This window comes from Xenopus laevis, chromosome 6L, assembly GCF_017654675.1.
Source record: "Xenopus laevis strain J_2021 chromosome 6L, Xenopus_laevis_v10.1, whole genome shotgun sequence".
NCBI lineage: Eukaryota > Metazoa > Chordata > Amphibia > Anura > Pipidae > Xenopus > Xenopus laevis.
Window position 1 is genome coordinate 110,596,853 of NC_054381.1, and position 25,985 is coordinate 110,622,837.

The following is a 25,985-nucleotide window of genomic DNA, read 5'->3' on the forward strand; positions in this document are numbered from 1 at the left end:
AACTAAATCAGCATATTGCTGATTATAATACAACTACATGTCACATATGGTAGTTGAATGAATAAGACATTTTCCAAAATTTATATATGTCAAGTGTGTCTACAATTCAAAAGAATAATTTTGTTAGTAAAAGTAATAAATCATTTGTACATTCAGCTATACATGTGGATTAATTGCACACAGGTGAAACATCTGTTGCTACTTTAACAAGTTAGAGGTTCATATTGCTTTCCTCTTCCACAAAATGTTCACGCCTGTGTGTGTGTGTGGCTTTCAAAATGACTTACTAAAACAATATCTTTAAAATATCTGAGACTTGCAGTTTTAATTTTAAGCATTTTTTAAAGATAAAATGTTGCAAATGTAAAATATATAAAGCATATACATTACTTGGTTATGTCCCACTCAAAGGCAGACTGGCCTCTGAGAGGTTAGTTTGAAACTAACCTATAAATAAAAATATTCATGTTTAGTAGACAGCAAGGCAAAACAAATGGATCCTTAAAGGGGTACTATCATGGGAAATTATTTTTCAAAATGCATCAGTTAATAGTGCTGCTCCAGCAGAATTCTTCATTGAAATCTGTTTCTTAAAAGAGCAAATAGTTCCTTTGTGATTGTTTATTTTATTTGTTATGAAAAACTAAATAAAAACCTATGTTAAAAAAACCGTAAATAGATTTTTTTTTATATTTCATTTTGAAATCTGACATGGGGCTAGACATATTGTCAGTTTCCCAGCAGTCCCAGTCATGTGACTTGTGCTCTGATAAATAGCAGCCTAACAACAGAACAATGGGAAGGTAAGCAGATAGCAGCTCCCTAACACAAGATAACAGCTCCCTGGGTAGTTCTAAAAACAGCACTCAATAGTAAAATCTAGGTCCCACTGCAACACATTCAGTTACATTGAGTAGGAGAAATAACAGCCTGCCAGAAAGCAGTTCCATCCTAAAGTGCTGGCTCTTTCTGAAAGCACATGACAAAGCAAAATGACATGAGATGGCTGCCTAACCTAACAAAAAAAATATATACTTGCTGGTTCAGGAATGAAATGTTATATTACAGAGTGAATTATTTGCAGTGTAATTTAAAAATAAAAACTACATCATAAAAATCATGACAGAATCCCTTTAAGCAAATCAAACCTGACCTTCTACTTGAAGCATAAATCAACAGGCTAAAGCTGTCTTGTTTTTGACATGCTATAAGAAGATTTATTTCCTTGGAAAAGACAATTAAAAGAGTAGGGGAAAATATCAAAAGATGGACCAGCATCAAGATGGATAGACTTCTGCCTAAAAAACCCAAACAGAGGACACACCATTATGGAGAAACAGTATTACATAATTAATACAAATTAAAAGCACTTAATAATAATAATAATAATAATAATAATAATAATTATCATCATCATAATGAAAATCAGTTTCTGGTTATAACTCTTATATATGAAGTCACTAGGGGTGTAGATTACAAAAATTAGATACAATCCAGCATGTTTTCTTAATTTAGAACCCTGCCTTGCTCATAGAAGAATTGCTGCAGCTCTGAGTTTGAAAATGTAGCTCAGAAACCTGTGCCCCCCGAACTAAAAACAGTATTGCCTTCCTGCAGCCCCATGAGTAAATGCCCCTAGTAACTCATAGGGCGCTTGTAAATGTGCAGACTGTTAAATGGATTCGGTTCAGGATTCTGCCTTTTTCAGCAGGATTCGGATGCGGCTGAATCCTTCTGCCCGGACAAACCGAATCCAAATCCTAATTTGCATATGCAAATAAGTCGCGTGGAGGGAAATCGTGTGACTTTTTGTCACAAAACAAGTAAAAAATGTTTTCCCCTTCCCACTCCTAATTTGCATATCCAAATTAGGATTCAGTTCGCTATTCAGCCAAATCTTTCGTGAAGGATTCTGGGGTTTGGCCAAATCTAAAATTATGGATTCGGTGCATCCCTAATATTAATCAACTCTTGTTTATTGCTCTCACGATACATTGGTAGTCAATAATCATTATTACCCAATATTAGTCATCATTAATTTAATAACCCCAGCAAATTATACAACAGTTTTACAGTAATTTCTATCACTAAGCATATTATTAAACTGCTGTGTTCTGCCACAAATTCACCAGCTGCATGGCATGAACCAGTGAACGTCTTCCTCCATTCAACTCAGTCTCTGCCAGCTATGGTAATAGAAGTCCAGACAGAAAGTTCTAGAATGTAGAATATTGCGCGTGCATTTACTTGGCATACATTGAGAAATAAATGATATTCAGTATGCTTTTTGAGTAAAGCCATATAGCATAACTGGCACCAACATTTATCCCCAGTTGTATTTCAGATGTGTTATATTTTGATTAAAAATGCAGAAAAAAAGGAAATTGCCAAGTTGGAGTACTGGATTGCTTTGGCTGGTTAAATACATCAAGTTGCTTCCTGCAAAAGCAAAACAGAGCCTGTCTGCTTCTTTTATAGCTATAATGACATTGGCTGAGTACTGTATGTATGTCCCATGGCCAATATGATTATTCTCAGCAAAAGAAGAATAAGAAGGTGTGAACAGAATGAACACCCTTAGATTGATGTGCACATTTATTTAATGTGCAATTCAGCGTGAATAATGAGAATGAATAATACTGATGAAAATTAATACTTGCTGACAGAGATGTATAGTGCACAAGCATAATAATATCCTTTCAATAAGAAGTGTTATGACAGCTGAATTATTTCTCCCTTGAGATAATATGAGAGTGTTTGTATTTAGTACAAGTACTTTTAGTTAAAAGGAACGCTTTTTAAGGATCAATGAACGCTTTTTATAAAGCTGTCCCCACTAGATGGATTTCATTTTTTTCATGTGTTGGGGCCCTTTTTCCTACTTCTGTTTTGAAAAATATGATTCTCTGTGAGAGATGTGACCCCTGTACACCATGTCGTTTCACACCCTTATACTGCTGTGTGTATAAGACAAAGAATGGACAGTTTTGACCCTTTTTCTACCATTCTGTATCCCCTTCTGAAATGTTTACTCTGAGAATCTGTAACATTGTTATGTTCCACTTTAACAAGTGAGTAAAACAATTGCACAACTACTTTTCAACAATGTTACTTCTACTCTTAAAATGGTACATTATCTACCACCCAGCTGAAAGGTGTCGTGAAGTTGTAAACCTACCTTTATGTAGGTTTTCCAGTGTGTGTTGGTATATTGAAGCTCAGTTTTCTTGAATAACCTCTTATGAAAGTAGACTGTACCTTTGGCAATTATGTGCATGTAAGCACTTTACAAACATTTTTCAATTACATTAAGAAGCTATTTTGTGATAATACAAATGAGATCACACACATTGACTTATAAAGAAATGTTTTGTACTCTATATACAGTTGTTGTTTGTGAATCAAACATCTGGCAAGAGTGCAGCGCAATAAATACATTGGATTCGATGGAGTACTTTGCGCATTTATATAGCTGGTCAAATTGAATCTTTTCATGGTAATGCAAATAAGTTTACGGAAAGGATGCTGCCAAGAAGAATACATAATATACTAGAGACAACTGTAAAAGCTTACAGAAATCTATTTTTATAAAGTTCACGAAGAAGAGGAAGACAGGTATTATATTGCTGGCAACATTCACTGCAGGAAAGTGGGGATGGGATTTAAATATTAAAACAGAACAATTGAAACCCCTTGGTTTAGTACCAGGATTCTTAATGCCTTGCGTTTTTGCACCAGCAATTGGGAAAGAGTGGTTGTTTTACATCGGGCTTAAGAATTAGTGGCCCCCTAGATGCTATTGCAACTCCCTTTCATTCTTTAATTGCCAGGGGATGCCTGCAATTGTAATTTAACACCAGGCGGAGGCTGTCGAATAGATGTCTATGTTTTGAGTTGTGTACAGGTCATGAATGTTATATTGAAAGTCCAAGGAACTGCAGCACACTGTGTAGACGAATCAGCTTTTATCATGGTGATTTAATTGGCTTACACAAAAAGTAGACAAAAAAGCAACATTTCAGGCCTCACTGGGCCCTTTATGAAGCCTACATTTTAAATTGTAGATATTGAAGGCAGGGCAAGCAAAGGCCTTACAATTTAGGGGAAGTTGCCTAAAATTGTACTAGTGATTATGTCTGGAAGAGCACGGGCTATTGAATGCAGCCTGCTGAATGTTTTGTGCTACACTTGTGTGTTGTTTGGCAACAACATTTGAGTTGCAAATGAAATTCTATTGTTGTAAGTCAAACCTTTTGTAGACATGAAATAACATCCAGAGCTGATGCTTCTCATGCTCCTCTACTGTATTTAAATTAAGGGAATCATATTTTGTATGACTTATTGTCCACAATGGATCAAACATTTTGAAGTGGCACACAGGGGCGGATTAAAGGAGAAGGAAAGTTACAAAGCCATTTTATTGCCAATAGATTAGCTGCAATAGTGCAAGCTAGAATGCTATATTTATTCTGTAGAAAGTTTTACCATACCTGAGTAAAAAGCTCTAGAAGCTTTCTGTTTGTTTAGGATAGCAGCTGCAGTATTAGCTTGGTGTGACATCACTTCCTGCCTGATTCTCTACCTGCTCACTTATAGCACTGAGCTCAGATTACAGCAGAGAAGAGAGGGGGGGGGGAGAGGAGCAAACTGAGCATGCTCACGCCTGGGGCAAGGAGGTTTAAGATGAAGGCATTAAGTCTGATACAGAAGCCCATATGTACACAATAGAAGGAAAGAAATTCAGTGTTTCTTTTGACAAAGAACTCAGAGCAGTATTACTTTGAGGGTTTACTGGTATATTTAGGTGGACCTTTCTGATAAGGCTTATTTAGTTTTAACATTTCCTTCACCTTTAATGCACAGGCTACCCTAGGCTATATCCCAGTGTTATCAGTGGCCCATCTAGCTTCAATTATTATTTCTATTTTCTTTTATTATTTATATCTATTTGTGCTTCTGGGTCTGTTTGGGCTATCCAGCTGGGAGAAGAATTCAGGAAACCCAAAAGAGAGCCCAGGTGCATGTTTGCCTGGATCTGCATGCATCTGAACCCAGCAATAGCCTAGAAGGGAGCTCATGTGGGTGTAGCCTAGTGGGTAACCCATCTCATTAATCATTATAAATGTCATAAAAACTAACCAGCAGTGTGCACTAATTTATACAAACATGTCTGTAGGTTGGCACTTTTCTTTTCATGAAAAATGACAAATTTTTACAGTAGTTATTTCAAAGGAAGAGGATAACTTCCTCTGTAAAATTGTATTTGATAAATACAGTGTAGACCAGACTCTGTCTGGAAGAAAATCTTTCTCTCACTATGTAAATGTTGTTATACCAGTGATTGCCTGCGACGGCAGGAAGTATTCTTCATCCGACAGCTCTGAATAGCTTTATTGACCTGTATATCAGGAAAAGTCTAATTTATTGGTTGTGAAGATTTAGTGCTGTATATTTATTACAGCCTGATTTCTCTGTCATTTATTCATAGGAATTAATAAACTATTATGTGTCCACTGATGTAGATAATCATTATTACTGCAACTTTGCAATCAACGGAAGCTTAGGGCATGTTTTACTAATATAGATACAAAAGTACTTGCATCTATACACCCTCCTCTATATTTGTGCCAAATTCATGTTCACCTACACATGAAATCCAGAATGCGATCTATATAAATCTATGTGCAATAAAAGATATACATAGTAGGGCTATTAATAATATGCCATAGGGCTGAGGTTAATGACAGAGCCCCATTGAGGCCTCTGCCACTGATGCACACCAAAGGAGTGGTTGTAAAATTGGGCCAAGGTGGCTGGCAATATCACATTGTGCAAGACTAAGCCATAATTCACGTTTCACTAGCTTCTAAGTTATAAACCTACACAAGCAGACCCCAGTAGTGCAGTTGTATAACAATTACATGATAAATTACTTTAAAGTAAAGTACATACAGTCCATTATTTTTTCAGATTATGTAGTTTTGGGGGCATTCTGTTGTTATAATTTGAATATGCATATTAGGCCTTTGATTTGATTTGGCTAAAGCTTTTTTTAGAGGATAGGTAGTTAAGCCAAAACTAAGTAAGCTGCATTAAATATATGAATGATGAAACACTTCCAAAAAAGATACAACCCTAGGGTAGAAAACAATTAGGAGTCCAAATTGGATCCCAATGACTGGGAAAAGGTTATAGACAACCTATACCAACCCCTCGAAAGCAGTAAAGACAAGCTGATACAATTTAAAATTATCCACTGAATGTATCCTATCACTAATTTCCTGCACTTCCTATTGGACTCTCCTGCAGAAGTGTAGCAAAATTCTAGCATCAAGGTACAAATACATTTTATAGCCACAGAACTGGCTCTTCCACAAGTGCCTACTTGACTCCCTGGTTCCCCGAGTACTAGCTAGACACCTAATGCGACTGCTCTTATTCTATGACTAAAAGACAGTGGCCCTGCACTGGGTGGGCCCTTCATCTCCATCGCTCACAACTGGGACTGTTATTTATCTCACCAGAGTAAATTCAACAACCTCTGGACCCCAATTGCCCACCAGTTCAACTCACTGATGGATGTAGCCTCTTCCACTTTTCTTTATTTTTTACTCCACTTTAACACACAGTAGTTTTCTTAGAAAGAGAAAGCATTCAAACTCCTGAAGATGGATTATTATGTGACAATCCCTCTTGACATCAGAGCTAATTTTGCTAAATGGTGAAGTGCTTTAAAAAATAATAACACAACTTTTGGGGTGTCAGGTGCTTGCAGTAATTACCCTGCCTCAGGTTAATAACTTGTTACAGAGTATAAGACTGCAGCACACTAGAGATGGTGAAAAAGTATTAATTGGCTCAAAAAGAATATATCAAATGGCAACATTTCTGGAATACCTTGGCCCTTTGCTAAGCCAAAGTGTGTAATATTTTACCACAACTAACGGGACGAGATTTACCCAGCCCTACCTCAGCAAAACTTGCATTATACTAATAATGAGCCGAGCACTGTGATCAAAGTGCAAAAAAAATGTCCAGCTGCAGCTTTTTTTGCACTTTGCCCAATTTGCACTTTTTATTTTGTTTTGTAATGACCTATGTATCTTTGGCCATATATGCAGTAAACCGGGCACCTTTTTTCTCTGACCTTTAAAAAAGGGAATACAGAATAAAACTGAAAACAATATAATAGAAAAACAGACCATATATCCCAAGTGCTTAACAAGGCATTTCCCACACATTTCTTTAAGAATGATAGCATTTATTTCCAGCCAATAGACAATATATTTAGACATGAGCAGATTTCCTGTAACACAAAAGCTTCACCTGTTTCATTTCCGATTTACCACATTTTTTATATAGTTTGTAGTATACTTAATGCATATTTATTGGTGGGATTATCAGAATACCAGTGCTTTTCCACTGAGGAAATACTGTTAGAGCTAGATTTACTTATTTGGTCAATATGCATGAGGGGGCCTCTTAATCTAGTGCTGTGTGTTTGCGCTAATAAATACTTGCAGCCTGTGGAACAGTCAGACAGGCAGAGCCTGAAAAGAAACCATTAACATTTGCTTACTATTTGGTACTTTGCTTCATTCTAACTATTTAGTTACCAAGAGGGTGCCAATCTATATATACATTGCAACAAATAAGCTTACAGTATCAATACTGACACCATGGCAAATCCATCCTTTCCCCCCTCCTTGAAAAAGAAAAAATGGCATTATCATAACTTTTATTATCCTTTTGAGATGTATGCCATTATTTTTGGTGTGTATATGGCAAACCTATAACCCAACAATAATTACCATTCATTTGAAGTGTTTGTCCTTTGTGAAAAATGGATAGCGCAAAACTGCACATCCGTTTTTATTGGTACTTGCTAAAATTATGTATTATCATGTGTTATTTATATAGCGCTGACATATTTTAGGCAACACTTTATTTACACACACACATACACACACGCACTTCAATTTTATCAGGATCCAGTTCACCTGTCTGTATGTTTTTGAGAGTACCAGAGTAAATCTGCACAAGACATACAAACTCATCGTTGACTCAGAGTCAAACTCAGGACCGCAGTGCTCCCAGGCAGAAGTGCTTCATACTTTTTAATTATATATACATTAATACAAATCTGAAAATATTTTCTCAATTTTAGACTTTGTTTCCCTTTAAACAAACACAGACCCCACTTAGGCAAAAGGGTTGAATTTGATAGACATGCCTTATTTTTAACCTCATTTACTTTGTAGTGGCATATAATGTGTATTAGAAACACCTCCTACATTTGTCTCTAATATAAATTTTGAATCAGGTACTCTATGCATACCAATATGTGCATGCAATTCAGCAGTTAAATCTTATATCAAGTTAAAAAACATATTGTAACATCTAGGGGCACATTTACTAAGGGTCGAATATCGAGGGTTAATAAACCCTCGAATTCGACCCTCAAAGGAAAATCCTACGAATTCGAATATTGAATTCGAAGGATTTACCACAAATCCTACGATCGATCGAAGGAAAAATCCTTTGAATCAAACGATTCAAACGATTTTAAGCGATCGATCGAAGGATTTTTCTTCAATCAAAAAAAGGTTAGAAAAGTGCGGCTGAAGTATGTAGTCGAAGTATTTTTTAAAGAGACAGTACTTCGACTAGCGAATGGTCAAATAGTTTGAGTCGAAGGTCGTAGTAGCCTATTCGATGGTCGCAGTACCCAAAAAAATACTTTGAAATTCGAAGTTTTTTTCATTCGAATCCTTCACTCGAGCTTAGTAAATGTGCCCCCTAGAGTTATATAGTAATAATCAATGTATCCCCCTCCTTTGCCAGAGCCCCATATCCCTTAGAATCTCTATGGGGGGAATTCACAAAAGTGGTTTCCAACCAAATTCACAAACCTCTATCTCCACTTTTGTGAATTTGTATGTTAGACAGTTTTCAGATTTTGCCTTTCGCACTACATTTTAACAACATTTTTCTTGAATTTGTCTTTAGCTCTTATTAAACTTGTCAGTCAGCCATCAAACTGGAATTTCTGGCCGAGGGGGTTGATTTTACCTAGGAACATTATACATTATTTTTTCAGGATAACCTGGGCTTTCTAAATCTGCCTACATATTTGTGTAATTCCACTTCTATAACAAGATATAAGGGTCTAAATACAAAAAATGCTATTTTGCATAATATAGGGATTGGTATCAGAAATAAGTTTTATTATCCTAGGTCGAGTGTCTTAGTGCTGATAAAACTAAAAAATTGGCTGGGAGGATTTACTTTTCCTTTCAATAATATATTCACTCAAATGGCTAATGTTGCCTTATTTATTAAGCTAAAACTAGTAAAATAATGCAAGTGTGAGTTAAAAACTTTTTACAAATTAAATTGTTAAATTGTTTAGTGTTTTACTTGTTTTGCAACAAAATATGCAGTAGCTTCCAAATATATTCAGACCTTTGATTAATTGTCTTATTTTAATAAATAACAACAAATCCTTCACTAAAATTTTGTTCTCTGTGATATTTTTCTTTCAAAGTGCAGAATTTCAACTAGAACTCTTTTCCAAAAGTAATTATTCTCTATGTATATAGTCAATATTGTAATTTTTGGTGTGACGGCACCAGAGGTGGATCAGCCCAATGAACTGGCATGGGAGCCAACACTATTTAGAAGTAATATTTTGTAAAACAATTTAATTGTGTGTGGCCAGCTAAAGGCATATCTTGCGGCAAACTTTTCAGTATTTATTTTTGAAAATTTCTCTTTTCGTTCAGCAAATACGGTACCCTTTGCATTTTTACTTTATCCCTCTCCAGATCTAAAATGGATGGGAGAAAACTGTAAAGTTGCCTATATTTTTAGACCTTAATTGTATTATGACATTCTAAATGTTAGAGAACTAACCCCTTAATAACCATCAAATTATCAGAGATATAAGTGCAACTTTCCAATGATGCACTATATTAGAGTATCTTAGTAGAAATGTAGGGCTCATTGTGCATTTAATGAATAAAACTGATGCTGTAAATTAACTTGGAGGTTTTCATATGAGTCCAGTTACTATTATTAAAAAAGGTATAAATAAAACTAGTCAGACAATACATTATTGTAGCTACTTCTTAGGCTTCTGTGTTTACTTTTAAAAAAGAGAGTTAATGGTTTTCAAAAGGGCCTTTAGATTTGAGAAGGTGATGACAAATCTTGTCCAAGCCTGGAGCTGTGAAAATATGACATTACCATGTGAAACCATGAAATCAGTAAATCAAACACCACATTTTTACTGCCCTCTTGATCTAACTTTCTATACATTAATAAATTATCTGCATTCATATCAAGTGCTCATTTTCGTTGGCTCACTGGGCAGTGCTGCTGGCACAATGCCTAACAGTATTGAAAACTTTTGGTGATAACACCTGAACCCTGACTTAAAATAAACAAAAAGGCATTCATAATGTCCTTTCAGTCCAATGCAGTCATAATGTAATTTCAGTTCAATTAAAGGGGCAATACCAGTGTATTGCCCCTTTAATTGAACTGAAATTACATTATGACTGCTGATATGTCTATATCTAATCTAGAATTGTTCCCTGTGTGTTTTAAACTGTTTCCCTGTGGGTTTTCTGTAATTTGGAGTATGATTGTTTTGACTCCATTAATGACTATTTATATCTTAGTTGGACTCTAAACTACTAACTAAAATAGTACAATCTTTACAGAGAAAAAACAAATCATTTTTAATTATCTCTATTGGAGATGGCATAGCTGGGTCTTTCTTGATAATGGGTTTCCAGATAAGGGATGCCATGCCTGTGTTAAAATTATATTTACAGACTTATGTACATAAATTGTTATATTCCAAAGACACTAATAACAGTTAACTGTAAAATGATATTCTCTCTTTTCTTTAACAGCATGCATGTTCCGGTACAATGGAATATCTTTCGTCTACCTCATCTACCTCTTGCTTATACCTTTATTTTCGGAGCCTACCAAAATAACAATGCAAGGTAAGAATTATTTATTATTAGAACCTACTGTTCTCAGAATGTCCAACATAGTTACCAAATGAAGAAGGAAAGTCTCAGTTACTGGGAAGGGTGCCGGGGGTGGGGTGTAATCACTTACCTGATACCCCAGCTTGCTTCTGTTAGCAGAAAAATGCACCAGCCCTGGATACTTTTCATCAAGTTCCTCAAAGGAGAACTTTTCCTGATTTTTCATTTTCATATGTGCAGTAAATTGAGAGGCGGAACTTTAACAGAAAAGCTGTTGTTTTCACAGTACTGCACATGCATTTGCCCAGGGGCTCTGAAAAAACAATAAGCAGAAGAAAAGGTGCTCACTGTTCTTTGGGCCTGGCCAGTTTTCTGCTAACAGTAGCTGGTCCAGGTATCAGGCAAGTGATTACAATCACTGAGGGGTGCCTAATATTTGACACACCAGGTTATTTCACCTTTAAAATTGTCTTGGGGTAAAAGAAAAGTTGAAGATGATGATGATGATTAAAATAATAAGAAAAACTATGTTCGCCTCAAGCCCTATCCATTAAACTCATTTTTAGTAAGGGATTATTTAGGGGACTAGTACAGTATTGGACTGGCCCACAGGGATACCAGGAAAACTCCCGGTGGGCCCTCCTCCTTCAAAACATTTGACATATTTCATAGCCATTACCTATTTATATGAGAACAAAGAGACTAAATAGATTGAATAATAGATTATAGCATGTAAGAAAAGAGACTAGCAGAATAGAGGTTGAGTGAGGAGTGGGCACCTGATCTAAGGTATTTTGGTGGACCCCTGGTCTTAGGTTAGTGGGTGGGCCCCTGGTGTCCCAGTCTGACACTGGACCAGTAACACCATAAAGGTAAAATTACATTAATCCCTGTTTTTCTCCCTGCTTAAACATCTCATGTGAGCTATTATAGATGCATTTCATGTGAATTAACTTCAAACATGTATGTGTATTTCTGCTGGTGGAGAAAACAGTAGCCAAATACCATTATATGTACATAATGTATATGTTATTTATTATGTAAGCATGTACCCTGTTTCAACTTGATTAGTTGCTCCTTTGACTACACAGCAACTTGTTTGGTTGCAACACTAAGGGGGTTATTTACTTCAAATTTATCTGGTCTGTCCTTTTGGGGCAAAAACTGGAATTTTTTTTTTTTCTCAAATTTTTCTATATTTATTATACCCCGATGCTGCAAAAAGCCTGAATGTGAAAATCTGTCATCTCAGACTTGTCAAGTTCCTGTATAATTTAATGGGAAAGGCAATAATCTCAATTTGAAATGATCGTGGTTTGCACTGAGTTTAGCCCGAAAATCTAAAACATTTGGGGTTTTCAAGCAAAAGCCCAATGATTTGGGGTTTCGGTCTATTAATTAGAGTTTTTTAATTAATAAATAAGGTCAAATCGGCATGGGAGTTTGAATAAAATAATGAGATAAATTTGGGGTTTAGTAAATAATCCCCATAGTATGACATAAAAAAGCTGGATTCTGAGCATTTTCTGTGATGTTACAGCAAGCAGCAAGTTGCATGGTGTCTCTTATTCTAGTGTGTAAATATACATTTACCCTTGTGTCATATTAAATCCATTTATTTTGTGAGGTACCACACATAGATTTTAGGTACCTTCTTTAAATTGACATCACTTCATTTGGAGGAGTTTTTCTCTCACTGCAAGCTGTCTGTGACTGGTGTTATGGCACTGCATGTATTTCACTGGTCTATGTGAGATAATATCAGACATAATGTGAATGTCAAAGTATTTCAATTAACCTGCTTTGTTTCATTTTGCTGTAGGTAAAGGTTATACAAAGGTAACATTGTTTATAGAATAACTAAATTAAATTGGAAAAGATACAACAGTAAGCAAGGATATTATTTAGGAAATGTTTGCAATTGTAACTGTTATACTTTGGATACAAATGAATTAGGTTCATGCAATTGTGTTGCTTACGCAAATTTTTTTTTACTTTACCTTTAAATACTTGCACTGTTAAGCCATTGGAAACATGCAGGGAAAAACATTACATAATACAATAATAGTGAAAATGGACTGTATGCTTGTGTTGTGACTGATGGGTTGGCATGTGCAAGTGAATATTTGAAGCTGTCGTTTCCAGGCCTCTTGCTCAAGTCGACCTTTATACAGCAAACCCAACTTATTTTAAATGCTTATAAAAAGACAATAAGGCAAAAACATACATGCCAACATGATATTATTCATGAAAGAGTATAGTATTTACCCAACTTTTGGCCTAGTAAGCCTGCAGGCTGTCCTCATCATCTATTTATACCTATTTTACATGAGTATTGCTTGTGCAGCTAGCTTGGCAAAGCAGATTTGTAACTTTTTATTACATTTAAGCACAATCTGAATATAGATTAAGGTCAGATCAATATCTGGCAGGATCATTTTCTTCCGGGCATCCCTGATATAACTTCACCTAGGATATGAAATGCAGGTATGGTCTTTTGGTTATGCCTCTTGTGTCTATAGTTTCACCAGTAAGATACACAAAATGTTAATTTAAGTATTTAACTTGATTAGGACAGTCTTTTTTTAAAAAAAGAGTTCCTTTGCTATAAATCAATGAACATGTTTTGTACTGCCTGCCCTGAAGCCATGCCTCTGAGATTTATCTTCAGTGAGGTCTAAGAAGACAGTAGACACGAACAAGGGCAAAAGTGTAATACTACTTATATCAACAGTTTCAATATTTCTTATAACACTGAAATGTAGCTTTGCCCCTTTTGTTAGTTTACCCTGTAGTGGTCTTTAAAATATATTTCTCACATATTTATTTATATTATCTATTTATATTGCTTTCCCTTTTGATTGTAAATTTTCATAATCTATTCATGCTTTACCCCTTGTTTCAAATATTTTAATATTTTATTAATAATATAAGCAATATAAGCACACCCTCGGGGTACTGTCAATTTACCTGCATCGCATTGCAGCTGTTGTTTTGTTTGTGTGTGAAGGGAAGGTAAACACCTTGCTTCAGCTGTCAGAAGACACATTTTTTCATCATTGTTATATGCTTGGTTACAGGGTCGGACTAGTCCGGCGGGGCACCGGGAAAAAACCCGCACCCACATGTAGCTATTAATGCCGCGACCCCCTTTATTGGAGGTCGCGGAAGAAAACTGTGTGCTTGTGCATGTGCACAGACGCGGCGTCGCACGCAAGCGTTCATACACGGCGCTGCGAGCAGATGCACCAGACGCCGGCACTGGAGGGGGGGCCCTGGGGCAGCAGCCCCGGTGGGTCCCGGGCCCCCCAGTCCGAGACTGCTTGGTTATATTTGTTTACATCAATATATATATATATATATATATTGATGTTTATGATACATTTCTAGCATAGTTCATGTTGAAAATATTCACTGTGAATGTAGGATAGGTGGGTTCAGTATCAGCATAGGAATAGCTTATTTTCTAATTTCCATGATTTTCTAAACACTGTTCTTAACACACTATTCCCCTCTGAGGGACATGGCCAGTAGTGTTGTGCGGGTCGAGAAAAACGAGCCAAATCGAGCCAGGGATCTTTGGGTATCTGGTTCGATGTCTTGACCACTGGGCCAGGTGAGCAGCTTGCAGGGTTGCTCACTATGTATTACCTGGTCTTTGCAGCTCCAGCCCAGCAGCCTGATTGGTTTGTAGTCAGCCAATCAGGGCTGACTCTGCCCTATTAAAGGCAAGCAATCTGAACACTCCTTGCCTGAGCATTCTGTAAGGGATAACGTAGGGGGCGCTGTGGAGGCAGCAGGAGGAAAGTGAATCTTTTAGGCAAGAGCTGGCTGAACCCACGGGACACAGACAAACTAACGGCGCAGAATGCTCAGGAGTGTTCGGAGGGCTGGCCTTAAATAGGGCAAAGTCAGCCCTGATTGGCTGACTGCAAACCAATCAGGCTGCTGCTGGGCTGGGGCTGGAAAGACCAGGTAATATATAGTGAGCAACCCTGCAGGCTGCTCACCTGACCCAGTGGTTCAAGACATCAAACCAACCCAAAGGTCCCTGGCTCGAATCCCAGCAGAGCCTGATACATTGTAAGGCCATGGGCGGGGAGAGCAGGAAGAAGAGATTAACCCGAACACGCCCGTGACCCACAAAGAGTGTGCTGAAGTTGGCGGGTCCCACGGGTATCGGGCTAGCCGCATATAACTAATGGCCAGTCTAGATACTAGACTACTAGAGGGGCATTTGTGGTTACAATGATCAAAACAAAATGTAATCGGCATGAATCATTGTTTAAGTGTCAAAAATGAATCCTTTCTGCCTCTACCTCCACACGCCCATATGAGCATTTTCCTTTTCTACTTCTTTTCTAGAGAAAAATGCAAAATAATTTTCTAAACAAAAAATGTGCAAAATCCAATATTTGGGTTGCAGCATTCTGGGTAAAAATAGACTCAAAACACACAAGTTAAAAGAGTTAAAAGAGCTTTCTCTAATGAATATAAGCCAAATTAATTCATATGTGATATTTGACTTGCTGTTCACAGCTCATAATTGAAACAGTTGGTGTGTTTTTAATATTGCTTTGCATTTACTTCTTTGGAATCTCACATGCATCAAAAGGAAATATTGTAAGCCAACATGAAACCATATGCCTAGGCAGATAACCAGCTGGCAGTTATTGAAATTGGACAAAAGCTAGTGGAGTTGCTTGAAAGTGAAAGCCAAAATGGTAAAAAAAAGCCTGAAAAAGAAGTCTTGCCTTGAGGCAGGTCAGGCAATTTCTTAAAGGATCAGTAACATCAATTTTTTTTTTATAAAAAATTTGTTAGTGTAGAGTGAAAAAAAACCACAAAGACATATTAAACTTTTAAGTCTTTATTAAGAAATAACTTACCGAAACTCCACTTGCACTCCTCTTCAGAAAAGGCGACACAGCGATGATCCATCATGCGGTGTTTGATTTCTCCTCCGTGGCTATCTCCTATAAGGAAAGCAGGGAGGAGAAATCAAGCGCCACACGATGGATCGCCGGATCACCTTTTCTGAAGAGGAGCGCAAGCAGAGTTTCGGTAACCTATTTCTTAATAAAAACATAGCGATTTAAAAGATTAATATGTCTGAATATTTGTGAAGATCAGTGTCGGACTGGCCCACCGGTATACCAGGAAAAGTCCCGGTGGGCCAAGGTGTCAGTGGGCCCTCATGCTGCTAGAGATTTGGCATATTTCTTGGCTATTCCCAAATTCTATGAGAACAAAGAGGCTAAATAGATGGAATAATAGATTATAGTATGTAAAGAAAAGAGACTAGGAGAATAGAGGTTGAGGGAGGAGAGGAAAAACAATAGTACTGAGAGTTGCCCCTGGTCTAAGATAAATTGGTGGGCCCCTAGTCAAAGGTTTTTGGGTGGGCCCCTGGTGTCCCAGTCCGACACTGGTGAAGATTCTCATTCATCCAGGTCATTGTATATCTATAGAAATAAGTCAGATCAACTGGACTTGCTGTTTTTTTTTCTTGAAGATGTTTCACCAGTCATCTAACTGGCTTTCTCAATTCAGAATAACTTGTACATAGGATCTTGCTTCACTATATATCCTTTCATTCCAGAGCAAGCAAGCAAGATCCTATGTACAAGTTATTCTGAATTGAGAAAGCCAGTTGGATGACTGGTGAAACGTCTTTAAGAAAAACACAGCAAATATGTCTGTGGGTTTTTTTCGCTCTACACTAACTACACAATTGATTTTACTGGTCCTTTAAGCATATAAACTGCATTATATCTCTTATACTGTAGATTTTATGCAACAGGATGTGATTTTGATAACTGAAATTAAAATGATGTTGCACTGGTATAAAGCTGTGTAAAGAACCACTATACCATCACTTTTCACTAAAGAATCATCTAATAGAAATCTTAAGAGATGAGTGTATATCTTTCTTTAGATGTATATATAACTATATAAATACTGTTCCATACAGGAGCGAAAGAGGGTCTTGCTGTGTAGACCTTGCAGGCTAATAGTAGAAGAGGTATGAAGTGTTAGTGGTGGGATTGGCCAAGATCAGGAATCAGCAAACAGAGAGATTTGTCATTGGGTATTGCACTTTAGCAGGTGGCACTGGGAGAGTTTCGTAAAAGAATGCTTGACTAAAAAAATGCATTTCTGTACATAGACTTAGCTACCTTAACTTACTAAGATTTTGTAAAGTCTGATTCAACCTGGAATTGAATTTTGAGAGAAAAGGTTCTGTTTGTATGAAGGGATAATTAATGAGGTATGTATAAGTATATGCATTAAAAGGTTTTTCTAAGCTTTGTACTGTGCACAGATTTCCTATTTGCTAGATTTTAACTGTGCATGAGCAGCCATTTGACATATAAAGTACCTGCATGCGCACATTATGGCAGATGACTTGCATAGAAGAGCCCATAAACTCATTTTGCGTGGGACCTGGGGACATGTAGTTGCTCATCTGTCATCTACCTTTCTTTTTTGTAAATGTTTTCTTGTTTTACCTCTGTTCCTCATAGGTGGATAGTAATTAAAATGTATATAATTAGAAGCTTTCAATTGCAAAGCCTTTAATTGGTTGCCTCCCCCAAAACAAAAAACACCATATTTCTCTCCATCCATTTATTTTATAACTGTATGTTCATCCCTCTTCTGTATTTATACTTTTAATTTCCATATATTTTTCTTTGCATTTTTGCCCTGAAAAGTGTGTTCATGCCAGAGCCCACACAATGGTTCCTTATGGAAACAGAAAAGGAGGCTCCTGACGGCATGGTGGCTGATTTTTGGCTTGCATATTTCATCAGGCCTTATTCAGCCTTCATATGGCACTAGCCTTACAAATTGTTTTCAACCCCTTAAATTTTACTTGTTCCTCCCCAGCCCCTTATTAAACTACTATTTCTCGTAAATCGTCTGTTCTCTTTTCTATAGCTGTTAACAATAATAATAATAATAATAATAATAATTATAATAATAGTAGGAACTTACAGTAGGGAAAACAATCACTAATATGAAAATGTATATTTTGAAACCTGAAAGTAGACTGTCATCATGCTAAATTGCTTGGTGGAAGTCTTTGGTCTTGAGGCATTCTTAACATTAATATTCATGTGCGATATGCTGATAAAATGTATCTTGGTTAGCCACATTGTACATTGGTTAAGGTCTGCTTCAGAGACCTCAGTGATATGTATACTGGTCAACATTAAAGCTTTTATTTCACATTGTTTAAGCGGTTTTATCTCTTGTGGTTCTCCCTTCTGATTCTCTCGAAACTTACTGTAATATAGTATAGCAAAATAAGTAGTATGATAAAGCTTTCACAAGAGTTTGCCTTTAAAAATTATTTATGTTTTTAAAAATTGTTTTTATAACTTTGCAGGTGTTTGTAACTTCTTGCAGTCACTTGCCAAGGCAACTTCAGCTGTATTAATACGGTATTCCTCCATCTAGTGCAGAGATGGTGCATGTATTGATACAGAAGGAAATATGAAGCAAATATTATGTTGAGTCACTAATCTGTAGACTGAAGAAATAAAGGAAGAAATAAAAGAAGGAAGGAAGGGAAACACCATTTTATGGCTATGATATTATTAAAGTCACTTGTGTCAAACAGTTCGTAATAACTGATCTGCCTTTAAGTCCTTAAAAAATAACCTCTTATGAAATTACATGTTGATGCTAGCCTAAGAGATATGTACTATCACAAAAATCTTGTTCCATAAATAACCAATAACACAGTGCTACATCGATTGTTTCTTTTCCTTGCTCTTTCTTTCACTTAATTGCTCAAAGATGGACTTACAGAAAAGCTAATATTGTCTAGGGGTGTACTCTAGTGTAGAAACAGTCATTTAGTTTCCAAAATACACAGCACTCACAGGGTTTATATATGCTTTAAAAGATTTATTATAAAGATGTATTATATATAATCCATATATAGCAGGGAGCAGTCAGTGGACTTGATAAATAGTTTAAGCAAACATTTATTTAAGTCTGTGTTTTGGTTCACTCAGGGAACCTTTATGAATACGTTTTGCATGTATCAAAAAAGGTTCCCTGAGTGGAACTGAAAAACAGGCTTAAATAAATGGTTGATCAAAGCCTATGGCTAGAAATGTTGTATATACTGAACTTACTGTACCAGCCCAAGAAGTGCTAGGCCTATAGCTCCCATCCATGATTGCTCCCCCAGGGTGTGACACCTCAGCTCAGCACTAAGGGGTGACCTTTGATGCTCATACAGGGAGTCCTGTGTCTGGCTATGCTTTGCACCTAGTGTCCGATAAAAAAAAATACAGCATGAATCTCAAGTTAGGGGACGGGATGGGTGACACTTATGTCCCTCATAAATACAGCACTGCTGAATGCAACAGAATGAAATAGAGTGAAAAGACCTGTATCATTTTATTTAGACAGGAAGACAGGATGCAAAGTGCAAATGAAATGGGCGATTGCGCCTCTATTATGCACTTTACACCCTGATTTGTTTGTATCCCATACAATTTGTATCGGTTTCTTTGGATGTCACCTGCTAAATATGAATTATTTAATTTTGACTGCACCTGAATCATTTAATACATATTAAATCCACATGCTAAATGGCTAGGATTAATAGTATTATTACTATTAGATACATTTTGTGTGACCTATAGAAAAGTCTGCAGAAAGTATCTACTGCTAAAAAAAACTAGCTATACATACATTGTGCATAGATCTAGTGGGTGGTTTATTTGCTTCTGTAAGGGACCAACCCCGACCAGGGGTAAAATATCTATTGGACAGGTTTGAAAATCCAGATGATTGGAAAAAGCATTGTGCAATATAATATTCTGGGTCATTGTAACATTAAAAGCTTTAGGTCCAGGGTTGTCACCTGTCCCGCTTTCACCAGGGCCAGTGTCGGACTGGCCCACAGGGATACCAGGAAAACTCCCGGTGGGCCCTCCTGCTTCAAAACATTTGACATATTTCATAGCCATTACTTATTTGAGAACAATGAGACTAAATAGATTGAATAATAGATTATAGTATGTAAAGAAAAGAGACTAGCAGAATAGAGGTTGAGTGAGGAGAGGAATTATAATAGTACTGAGAGTGGGCCCCTGATCTAAGGACTTTTGGTGGGCCCCTGGTCTAAGGTTTGTGGGTGGGCCCCTGGTGTCCCAGTCCGACACTGACCAGAGCAACCAGGTTTTCAGAAGGGCTGTCCCTGTGAAAATTGCATGTTCAGATTTAAAATTAGGACATCTAAACAGGACTTGAAGTGAGTTATGGGGTAATCATCAAATTACTGAACCCTGTTATATAGCCCCACCCCCTGATGTCACTGACCTACCCCAGAACCATCACACACCCCATCCATGATATCCCCTGACCCATCCCCCGATATCACTGACCTTGCCCGGACATCACCAAGTAAAAAGGTGGTCCCCAGTACAATTTTATGCTGAGGGTCCCTGTACCATTTAATGCTGTAGATCTTGTAGTACCATATAATGCAGGCATTAAATGTCACATGGGATATTTTGTCACTTGAAAAAAGAAAGGGCAGGTGACAATGCTTGAAGTTATCTTCTTATAGACTAACATTAAAAATGCTCTATCTAAGCAGTTTAATAGCATAATATGCAAAAATGCTTCCTTCTGCACTTTAGTGCAATTACGCGATTCATCGGGTAAGTATAGAGGGAGAGTAAATTCCCATGGGCGACAAAAAGCTCTTTGTGCCATTGCCCTAATGGTTTAGGTTACTGTACTGAGCCAAGCTGAGTAGGGGGAAATTCTCTCTCAAGCTATCTAATTTAAAGAATTTAAAAAAATATATATTACCAGGAGGTGACCCATATTGGGATAAAAAAGTTCACAAAAATGACACAACTAAATTAATAAATAAAAGTTTGAAGCATCCTTCATTGATGGAAGGATCAAATGATGAGATGAGAATCACACAATGTGCCCCTAATGAAAATGAAGCTTCTAAGCACACTCAGGGGTGCATATATATATATATATAAGACATAAAAGGGATTCATATCAACAGTGCCACACAGTACCAGTTATTATATGTAAACACTGTATTACACTTACAGTGTTTCTTTAAATACACACTTATCATGCCATAAACAGCCTCCCAATATGATACACAGCTGGGCTGAGCTAAGAGCTGCTGAACATCCAAGGGGCAGATTTATCAAGGGTCGAAGTGAATTCGAGGGAATTTTCGAAGTTAAAAAATCTGAAATTCAAAGTAATTTTTTGGATACTTCGACCATCGAATAGGATACTACGACTTCAGGTTTACTTCGGCTTCGTTTGGAAGTAAAAATCGTTCGAATATTCGACCATTCGATAATCGTAGTACTGTCTCTTTAAAAAAACTTTGACTTCAATGTTTCGCCAAATTAAACCTTCCGAAGTGCTATGTTAGCCTATGGGGACCTTCTACAACCATTTTCTCAGTCTTCACACATCAATTTAAAATTCGATTCGAACGATTTAATCGTACGATTTTACTTTGTTCGTTCAATGGCCAAATTCGGTGAAAAATATTTCGACTTCAATATTCGAATTCAAAGTATTTTAATTCAAAGTATTTTAATTCGGATTTCGAAGTATTTTACACTTCAAAATTCGACCCTTGAAAAATCTGCCCCTAAGTATATATATATATATATATATATATATATATATATATATATATATATATATATATATATATATATGCTCCAACCAATAGAGCCACCATGATAAGGAATTTCTGCAACAGTGCATTAGTGACCTACCGTGGCACAAGCATGTACGATGTAAAATATTTTGGACATAAGTCTGAGGGGTGCACATTATTTACTGTAGGTGCATGATTCTATTTAATCATACAAGGCTGATATGTATGCAGGTAACCATACAGAGAATATTATACTTATCTACATGTCACACTGGCAACTGCATACAATGCAGAAAATCTATAAGTAGCCTCCCACTGCTACTATTTTGGTTAGTTGCCAACTTAAGCCTCGTCAGGTGATAGATCTGTTTATTGATGTACTTGATATTTAGAGGCACATTTATCAAGGGTCGAATTTCAAATTCATGTGAGGTTTTTAAAACTCCCATAAACATTTATACAATCAAATTTTTCCAACTCAGACAAATTGAAATGACCCAAAAACTCTTATTGAATATGAATTTTTCTCCAAAAAAACCTTGAATGTCAGGAAAGCTGCAAACATCTCCAAATTGATCCCTGGACCTCTCACATTGACTTAAACAGCAGGTTTTAGGTGGTCAAAATTGAATTCTTAAAGGGCCAGAGTAGGATAAATTTTGAAAATTGAATTTGAATTTTTAAAAAAAACTCAAATCAAGTATGGATAATGTCCTAGTCTAATTGACCATAAAAATTTTTGACCATAAAAATTTGTATACCCTTAATAAATCTGCCCCTAAATGTGCTTATCACATGAAAAGAATATTTCAAAGTGTTCACAGAGTAAGCAAGACCATAAGCTTGGTATACCCCCCCACTACCTATTTTTAAACAGTAAACTATTTTGTTTTATGTGTCTCATCCAACACACCTCACAGTTGCAAAACTGTTTCTATGAAAGCACTCTCAGCAAGACAGTGATAGGGTGTCCTTAATTATTCATGTTAATGCTTAGTCCCCAAAGGGTTTGCAGGCTATTATGACTACTAATGTAAATTACACGTTAGCAAAATAAAAACTGTATTGAGTAGGAAAGTGTTTATATGAGACAGTTGGGCTAAAGATGGTTAAGAATGTACTGAGCCTGATGTCGCTTTTTACTGGAGATTTGAACATTGAGCCATATGTTATACATCAAATATTTAACACACAGACTTTTAAAAGAGCTTTTGAGAGTTTAGTCTAGTGCTCTAGATTGGTACCACGCAGATACTGTATTTTTTACATACTATGAGTGACATGCTCTCACTTTGTTTATGTTAAATATTAATCTTTCTTGAATGTGACAATATACTGAAGCAGGGCAGTTTCATCTGCATACTCACTTACATTGTATTGGCTGTATTGTAAAAGAATCCCTTGTGCCCACACATTGTTATTTGTCTAGTTGTGCTTTGCTTTAATGTACTGTAAGTTACATTTACAATGGGCTTATCTTAATGGAGAATCTCTTCACAAACAAAATCCCCCCCTGCTCCCAACAAGAGTATGAATGTCCAGCACAAGCTCATTTTATTGCCACTTAAATTCATTATGATTTGATCCTTTTATAAAATATCCCCTTATGTATTTGCAAATTTGCAAGCAGCACAATATTTTACTTATCTCACAACCTATAGGCAAATAATACCCATCTTGTTTCTTAGCACACATTCCTTTATACAGTGGGCAATGGGGAGTTCTACACCTGTCCCAGCTGAGATTGCACAAACGCAGTTATTGCTATACTTTATTAATAGGATTCTTAGATTGCTATGCTTTGCTGTGTGCTCCCCCTTGTGTTATAGCATTATTATTTTTTTTATCATTCCAACATGTTAAGCAGCATTCATTGATAATGTTCATTCATTAATAATTCTCATTTATCTCTGTCACAGTGGAGCTTACAACCTGACACATGCACACAAACAATCACCAGGGTTAATTGCACAGTATCTTAAGCCAGTAGACTGTCTGTGTGCAAGAAAACCAGAGACACTTGTGAAAATGAGGATAAATTAAAAAACTCCCATGAGGTAGTGCCCTGATCAGAATCAAACCCAGTGCCCAATTAATTGACATATGAGCTCCATAGTGTGATTCTGCATTCTACATTTCTATTTTACACATGTATTGAGTCCAGACATTCTAATGAGCATAGTTAAATGCACTCTGTGCATTATTTGTATGTAGTTAAACAGGCTACTGCCACACAATGCAGTTTCTTGGCCTGCTTATAAGCCCTAGGTAACCCAGCTGGCCACTTTGCCTCTCCTCCTGCTTGTGCCAGTGGCATAAGAGGGCCCAGTTGGGGTAGGCCTACAGGAGAGGTACTGTAAGGATTAGTACTCAACCTGGTGGTCCAGTGGCATGTTCTGTGGTATGCATCTTGTCCCATCGAGTGCCAGTTCTTCTATAACGCGCTTCCAGGTTTATGCACCGGCATGATGACGTCATGGCACCTGGCACGAAATTCAAATAGTATAAAAGGGGAATTCAGGTATCAGCACATTGCCCATTGTTAGGTTCTATTTGTTAAAGTTCCTGGGTTTCTATGTGATTCCTATTTGATCTTCTGGTGTTTTGACCCTTGCCTGCCTGTTTGACTACTCTGACCTCTCCGATCCTGACCCTTGCCTGCCTGTTAACCCTGAACTCTCCAATCTGATATTTTGACTGACTATTCTCTGCTTGTGCTGGCCCAGCCTGCCTGTTCCAAGTGGTGTTCTTCCTTCCAGTATACTGGTGAGACGATCGTGCCCCTTTGCTCGTCCAGAACTGTTAGCTTTGCTCCTCTCTCAAATAAGACCTGGCGGCATCCAATTAGCCGAGGGCTCCTCCCGAGGTGAAAGGCGGCGGTTATAGGCAGAAGTGAGAGCCGAGACCAGGGAGCTTAGCTTGGGTTCTGGATTTAGGGTGCCATTCGTGACAGGAACATGCCTAGCACCCCCCCCCCCATCTTTGCTACCTAGGCATGAGCCTTATCTGCCTAACCCTAAGTTCTGGCTCTCAGCACAGGCCAAGAAACTGCCTATCTCCACTCTTATTCCCTCTTTGGTGTATCTGTACCCAAAGACACCGACAGCCTTATTTATCAAAATCAGAATTTTTCTGGATATTTTAATAAAAAGTCCCACCAAACTAGAATCCACGATTTTAATATTTATAATTAAAAAAGCACGATTTAATCAGATTGGGGAGAAATTGATAAATTCGAGCAAAAATTTTAAATTTTCAGACTTAATCCAGCGCAGAGCACAGAAACTTCCAAATTGGAACGGGACCTCTCCAATTGACTTATATACAACCTCGGCAAGTCTGAGATGGAGGATTTTCGTATTCTGACTTTTTCTATCCTCGGGATATAATAACTCTTGAAAATTTGTGAGGGGTTTTTTCCACTAAAAATTTGGATTTTATACTAAAAAAACCTTGAATTTTTCGAGTTTTTGTGCATTCAGACTTTTATAAATAACCCCCTGAGTCAGCAGATTTTTGGCGAGCACTCAGGCTTTATTTTATTATAGATATCTATCTGGCATTTTTGGGTACAGACATCAAAATGCAATTTGCTTCCAGGTCACCTAGAGCAAATGGAAGTACCTAAGCACTACACACAAAGGCAGCTTTAGGCTAGGGCCAAATGAGGCAGAGAAACACAGGGCGAGAATCCACTGCTGCTCTGCTGATCGAAGTGCCTGCACCCAAAAACATTGCTTATGCCCGGATGCAGACAGATGCAACAGATTTCAGTGCCAAAAAGCAAGATTTAACATTTTAAGGCACATTTATCAAGGGTAGAATTCTGAATTCATGTGAGTTTTTTTTTAAACTCCTATAAAGTCAAAATTCGACTAGTCGAAATATATTAATAAAATCTATTTTTTTTATACTCGGACGAATTTAGACAACCTGAAAATTTGATCAAACTTGATTGAAGTTTTTTCTCAGAAAAAACCTTGAATGTCAGGAATGCTGCAAACATCTATCTCCAAATTGATCCTTGCACCTCTCCCATTGACCTAAACAGTAATTCGCAGGTTTCAGGTGGCAAATAGTTGAATTTGAATTCTTAAAGTGCCAGAGTTTGATAAATCGAGTTGAATTTGACAATTTTGACCATAAAAAAAAAATCGAAAATTCTAATTTTCAATTCGACCCTTGATAAATCTGCCCCATAGTGTTGAAATCCGCTGCTTCTGCCTGCACTCGAGTGTAGGCAATGTTTCCAGGTGCTGGCACTTTGATCAGCAGAACAGCAGAGGATGAGTAGATCCTCA

The 25,985-nt window shown here is 37.0% G+C and overlaps 1 protein-coding gene across 7 annotated transcripts in view; it reads left to right on the forward strand.

Annotated features, from left to right (window-relative positions):
- Nucleotides 1-25,985, forward strand: part of LOC108719190 (piezo-type mechanosensitive ion channel component 2) — a 225,938-nt gene that overhangs the window by 49,928 nt on the left and 150,025 nt on the right. For all 7 annotated transcript variants that reach the window (XM_018267875.2, XM_041566359.1, XM_018267876.2 and 4 more), the window contains exon 2: nucleotides 10,923-11,018. In XM_018267875.2, coding sequence (XP_018123364.1) covers nucleotides 10,923-11,018 — 96 coding nt within the window. The remainder of the gene's footprint in view (nucleotides 1-10,922; nucleotides 11,019-25,985) is intronic.